The sequence below is a fragment of the Colobus angolensis genome, unplaced genomic scaffold, assembly GCF_000951035.1.
Source record: "Colobus angolensis palliatus isolate OR3802 unplaced genomic scaffold, Cang.pa_1.0 Scaffold443, whole genome shotgun sequence".
In the NCBI taxonomy this organism is placed as follows: Eukaryota; Metazoa; Chordata; class Mammalia; order Primates; family Cercopithecidae; genus Colobus; species Colobus angolensis.
The window spans coordinates 633,426-639,664 of NW_012117855.1; the positions used below are offsets into that span (position 1 = coordinate 633,426).

A 6,239-nucleotide genomic window follows, 5' to 3' on the forward strand; every position below is an offset into this window, starting at 1 on the left:
GCGCGTCTGTGTGCACCCTCAGCCATCTCTGCGTGTTGTGCACCTGCAGCCGTGTGCGTGCGTGTCTGTGCACCTGCAGCCTGTGCGTGCGTGTCTGTGCACCTGCAGCCTGTGCGTGCGTGTCTGTGCACCTGCAGCCGTGTGCGTGCGCGTCTGTGCACCTGCAGCCGTGTGCGTGCGTGTCTGTGCACCTGCAGCCTGTGCGTGCGCGTCTGTTGCGTGCGCGTCTGTGCACCTGCAGCCGTGTGCGTGCGCGTCTGTGCACCTGCAGCCGTGTGCGCGTGTCTGTGCACCTGCAGCCGTGCGCGTGCGTGTCTGTGCACCTGCAGCCGTGCTGTGCACCTGCAGCCGTGTGCGTGCGCGTCTGTGCACCTGCAGCCGTGTGTGCGTGTCTGTGCACCTGCAGCCGTGCGCGTGCGTGTCTGTGCACCCTCAGCCATCTCTGTGTGTTGTGCATGGATCAGGGAGATCCTGCTGTTTGGGTGATCATGGTGTCAGTGGGTGGGGAAGGGGTTGAGGTGGGGAAGCTGTCGGGGTCCAGGTTGGGGTCAGGGTGGGCTGACCTGCTGGAGGTAGCTGAGCAGGGCCTCCTCGTCATCCACCTGGTCAGGGCCCATGGTCCCCGCTCGGTAAAGCACTGTGTACAGGGCCTCCTCGTAGAGCATGTCCACCTGCAGGGGGTGAAGGGCGGCCACAGTGCCACGTCCCAGGCCCCCAGCCCTCAGCAGCCCCTCCTGCCTGCCAAGCCCAGGCCCCACCTCTGCCGCCCTGCACTGGGAGCCCCTCCGCTCCTCACCCACCCACCCACCCTGGCTCTCCACCATCACCAGACCCTGTGCACACAGTATCTGCCTGTAAACGACTGAGAGAGCGGCCACTGCAGACGACTCCCGCTGGTTCCGGCCCCCACCTTTACCTCCTCCGGGGCCAGAGCTCTCAGGCCCCGGCTGGGATCCACAGGCTCCGGGGGTGCTGGCGAGCCACTGCGCAGGGGGACCTGTGTGTGGGGCCCAGGGTGAGGGCCTTGATCACAGGGAGAGTCCTAGGCCTGTGGTTGGGAGGACAAGTGGTGCCCCAGGAGGTGGGAGCGAGGGCACGGGGGAGGGGGAAGGAGAGAGAGGAGGGGGAAGCCCTGTGCTGCGCTGCAGTACCGGGACCTGGGTGCGGCAGCCTCACCTCGGGGCACGGCAGGCCCTGTCTGCCTTCCCCCTTCTTCAGCATGAGGCGCATGTGGGCAAAGAACTCCACGCCGTCCCCGGGTTTCCTGGAGGAAGGGCTGGGTCAGCTCGCGGCTCTCAGCACGCTGGCCCCTGCTTGGGACCCTCAACTCCACGGGCAGACAGGGCCATGTGACCTCCACAGTGTGGCACGGCTAAGTGCAGGCCCTCCTTTGCACCCCGGTGGGCTGGCGCCAGGGTGGCCGTGTATGAAGTCTGGTGGGGAATGACCCTGTGAGTGTGTGGGGCTGGGCCCCTGGGCACCCACCAGGCCCCCATGGCAGGCTCCTGTGGGTCGGCGCTGGCACTCCCTGGTTCCTGCTCAGTCCTGCGGCGGAAGGACGGGCACACCTGCACCTGCCTGAGCACGCTGCTCTTAATGTCCAGCAAGGTCGACATGGCGGGTGGCCTACGGCAGAGAGCACGGCCCGCAGCCTCAGGTCATCCACTCTGTCCTCCGTGCCCCACAGAGGCCACGGCAGGCGGGGGGTGGGCGGGAAGGGATGGGGCAGAGGCCTGGGAGCTCACCCACAGCCTGGATGGCACTGGGCACCTGGCCAGGCTGTGAGGGCTCCTGTCCACACACCTGCTGGGTGACCAGCTAAGTCCCGGCACGCCCTACAGGGCGGCTTCAGGGAGGAGGTAGCGGATGCCATCAAAGGCAGGGCTGGTGCCCACCTGGAGCTGGGGGTCCATCCGGGGGCTTCTGGGGTCTCACTGGAGAGGGAGGTGGTTGCTGCACTCGCCCCCCAACACCCCTCCCCATGACAGCACAGTGGGAGGCACCTGTCTCCTGGGGCTGCACCAAGAGGACCAAGATCTGGATCACAGCACTCAGCTCCCCCAGCCCCTGTGCCCACTCTGGGGCCAGGACAGATGCCAGGTACCCAGGGGCCAGGACAGATGCCAGGTACCCAGGGGCCAGGACAGATGCCAGGTACCCAGCTTTCCTATGCAGGAGATAAAAACTCTCCAGAACCCTGACATCCCGGACCACAGAGGAGTCTGGGTACGAAAGGCCTGTGGGTCTTCATCACCTTGACAGAGAAGGGGCCGGTGGCCTGGGCTGCAGCACTCATGCCCAGGTGGGGCAGGCAGTGCTCACATGGCCAGGAGACCCTGGAGGGGTCGGCCTGGGGTCCACACTCACCAACCACAGCGGAGGTCAGTGCCCCCTGCTCACCCCCGGAACTGGTCAGCAAACCTGAGGTGGACAGTGGAAGTGGGGGGCAGTGCCTCCACAAAGCAGGGCCTGCTCCCCACAGTTGGATCAAACGAAAACATGAAGTGAGCCGGGCCCCGCTGGAAAATGCCGGGCGTGGGGGCTACAGCTCCCTCCCAGTCCATCCAGAGTCAGTTCCCCTCATGTCGCTGTGGCAACCGAGCCGCCCTGTCAGCCTCCTCCTGCTTGTAGCAGCAGCAGCAGCAGCCCAGATGTCACCACTGGGACACAGCCGCCCTCTGCCGAGGCCTGGAGCCCGGCTCAGGCAGACCCCTGCCCGGAAGGCCCCACCCACTTTTTGTTTCGTTTTGTTGAGATGGAGTCTCAGTCTGTCGCCCAGGCTGGAGAGCAGTGGCACCATCTCAGCTCGCTGCAACGTCCACCTCCAGGTTCAAGTGATTCTCCCTGCCTCAGCCTCCCGAGTAGCTGGGATTACAGACGCCCACCACCACGCCTGGTTAATTTTTTTGTACTTTCAGTAGAGACGGGGTGTCACCATGTTGGCCAGGCTGGTCTTGAACTCCTGACCTCAGGTGATCCACCTGCCTCATCCTGTCAAAGTGCTGGGATTACAGGCGTGAGCCACCGCCGCTGAGCCCACCTGTGTCAGGGAGGAAGGCCGGGTGGTACCGACCTGCATACCCCTTCAACAGGGGCAGGATGATGGCTAAGACACCGCAGCCTCCTGAGACCCTCTTCCTCCGCACTGGTACAGAGGCAGACCCTCCACCTCTGCACTGCCTCTGCCTGCATGGCCCCCCAGCAGCCCCAGGGAGGTCCCCTCCCTCCTCCATGAAAACTGTCCCAGAGTCAGGCCACCTCTGCCCCACCACAAGAGAGGTATCCACTCTTGGGCTCCTGTCCCAGCCTTGCTGGTCTCTGATTTCTAGGACACTGCACTCCCCCAGCCCCCCGGGGTCCTAGCCTTGCTATCTGGGTCCCCTTCCCTTGCCAGTGCTCTCTCATCTATCTGCGGAGGGTGACTCTGGGCTGGGCACACTGGCCCTTGCAGCGGGCATGGTCATTCTCATGGAACAGGAGAGGAAACGAAGACTCAGCAGGTTCTGTTGCTCACCCAGGCTCCCACAGACAGTTGACAGCGAGGGCCAGGCTAGCTCACCCCTCCCCCTGCATGCCCAGGCCAGTTCCCCTTGGCTGCACTAGACTCATAAGCTCAGTGGGCAGCACGGGGGCCCGGGCACACCGTGCCAGTGGTGGGTTCCCAATGGACCTTGTAGAGCCAGCTCCTGGGCCCCTGCTGTGTCTGTGGGGGTTCAGGGTCACCAGCCCCAATCTATACCCACACTAGCTCAGACACCATTCCTGGACATCTCAACCTGATTCCAGGGTCCCTGCAAGCTCCCAAGCCCTGGGTGCAGGCTCTCATGGGACCAGACCCTAGAGCTGAGGACAGGAAGGAGGGTTTGCGGCTCCCACCCTATGAGAGGTAATGCTTGGGGGGGCCTTACTCCTTCAAACCTATCAGTGCCTTCCCCTGTGAGCCTCCCCTCAAAAGACAGGGGGCTCAGCGGGCTGGGTACAATGCTTCTGGAAGCTGTCACCCCCACAGCCAGTCGTGAAATCCCCAGGGACCTGGGAGTCGCAGACCCCGCTTCCCCTCCCTTGCTGGGTGGAAGAGGCTGCTCCCCCTGCAGCCCCCCGAAGCCAGCAGAGCAGCCGCTGCTGGAGCTGTTGCCAGGGCAACCGCCGGCCGCAATGTGCGTGTGACAGGGGCGATGGGGGCTCGCAGTCCTGGAGACAAACGTGACGCAGGAGCTAAGTGGCCTGAGCTGCGGGGTTGGGGAGGGGTGTCTTTGTGAGAACAAGATGTTCCAGGCAGAAAGAGGGGGCTCAGTGCCCTCCCTGCATTTTTCTCTCCACACTCACCTCCTCACCCCCAGAGCGGCCCGAGAGGGGTGCCCTTTGCTCCCTGCATCTCAGGTGGGTAAACAGAGGCGCAGGGCTGAGAGCCTATCCAAGGTCCCAGACCCAGCAAGTGGGCCGGAGACGGTCATCCAGGTCTCTCTGGTGTCCCCAGTGCTAAGCTCCTGGGACAACCAGCTAGGCCAGCCACCCTGACCCCAACCACAGCTCCTGCCCCTCCCGCTGCCCGTTGCTAGGATGGGTGCAATAATGGCGTCTTGGCACAGGTGTACAAAAGACTTGGCTCATCCTGGGTGCGCAGAAACGCCTTTGGTTCCCCTGGAAACCCCAGGCTGCCTGGGCAGCTGATAGCCTGGCTGCACCCAACTGCGTGGGCCCTGGGAGCCACCTGCCACAGAGGCCAGAGCTGCTGTGAACGGTGGGCATACGCATCTGTCTGTGTCTGTGACCAGTGCAGGAAGCACTGACTGCCTGGGTGGCTTTCAGCACTTATGGGGCAGGAGTGAGCCAGGTGCAGGGGACCCCCCGTCTTTCCTGTGGGTCCAGATGTGGTGTAACTTCTTGCCAGGCTCTCACCCTGGGACAGTAGCATGAGGCAGGGTGAGCCCAGACTCTGCTCATGCCTGATGCCAGGGCCAGGACCACACTCCTATGTGTCCAGTGAGCAGAGGGAGGACTGCCAAGGAGTTCCTGCCTTATGGCACGGGGGCCGAGCCACACCTGTCCGTCCCACCTTGCTCCCTGGCTGTCCCCCAGGTCCTGGCTGAATGGGGAATGATATTTTGCAAGGAGGAAGGCACGTCTCATTTCACAGCCCAGGGCAGGGGCGACTTGCCCAGAGCCCAGATGTGAACCTGGGACTCTGAAGCCAAGCCATCTCCTGCCAGGCCATTTGGGGGCTGGGGGTGGGGGAACAGTGAGGTAGCTGAGTCTGCGGGCAGCAGAGCAGAGGCTGGGTCAGCCTTTCTCCCCAGTGCAGGATGTCTGGGAACAAACGCCTTCACCGTGCTGGGGGCGCCCTTCTTACCACATTTGGGGCAGGGGGGTGGCTGTTGGTGCCCTGGGTGTGTGCCTGTCAGGGGAGGTGGCGGGACGTCTGCCCCACAGGCTGGCTCTCCAAGCCGCCCTCTTGGTCTTCTCTCCAGCTTCCCCGCTCTTCCTCCCTCAGCGCCACCGACTCCCCTTCACCAGGCCCTGGGGGTTTCCCGTGAGAATCTCTCCCTGGTCTGACTGACACCTCCAGACGGCCCCTGCGCGGCTGATGGCAGCGCCCAGGTGCAGGTTACCTGGCGGGCCCGCTACAAACGCTGCTGCCCGGGGTCTCATTCCAGTCGGATCCCGGGAGTCTGCATTCTAACAAGTGCTGCCGGTGGCCTTGGGCTACCTGAAGTCTGAGACCGGCTGCCAAGGTCCAGCTGCGGGCGCCCAGCAGGAGCGCAGGAGACCGGAGCCCGCGGCGCCTTCTTCCTCCCCTCTCCTGTGTCTGCGCAGCGCTCTCTCCTCCCTCTGCTCGCCGACCCCCTCCCTGCCCCGCCTCGCGGCACCCCCTTTCCCGGGGCTCCGGGCGCCCGCGGGAGCCGCACCCTCAGTTCTATGGGGGTCTCTCCCCTTGGAGGGGGCGGGCGGTCCGGGGGAAGTCTGGGGGCGGGACTAGTGTGTCATTTTAAACTTCTCCCCAGGAGACCCCGGCCCAGGCCAAGAGCCCACAGCCCTTTGCGGAGTGGGGCTGAAGGAGGGGCGACTTTGCACTCGCAGGGATTTCGGGGGGCCTAAAGGGCCCTACGGGGACCTGCGGGAGGACGGAAGAGACGAGGGCGCTGGGGGTGCGCAGCCCGCCCGGGAGGGGTGCTGGGAGGCCCCGGACCCGTCTGCTCCCCTGGGGAGGCGAGCGCGGGGGTCGAAGCCTCGCTTGGCGG

The 6,239-nt window shown here is 64.7% G+C and overlaps 1 protein-coding gene across 3 annotated transcripts in view; it reads right to left on the minus strand.

Moving 5' to 3' along the window:
- BAIAP3 (BAI1-associated protein 3) overlaps positions 1-5,808 on the minus strand; it is a 22,293-nt gene extending 16,485 nt beyond the window's left edge. Inside the window, exons 1-5 of one of the 3 annotated variants that reach the window (XM_011957485.1) lie at positions 5,555-5,808; positions 1,486-1,626; positions 1,177-1,264; positions 917-997; positions 564-671 (exon numbers count right to left, since the gene is read on the minus strand). In XM_011957485.1, the coding sequence (XP_011812875.1) occupies positions 564-671; positions 917-997; positions 1,177-1,264; positions 1,486-1,626; positions 5,555-5,649 (513 nt within the window). In that variant the 5' untranslated portion in view covers positions 5,650-5,808. Of the gene's footprint in view, positions 1-563; positions 672-916; positions 998-1,176; positions 1,265-1,485; positions 1,627-5,554 lie in introns of those variants that run through there. The other 2 variants (XM_011957487.1, XM_011957486.1) reach the window with 2 other exon arrangements.
- Between the last annotated feature and the right edge of the window lie 431 nt (positions 5,809-6,239).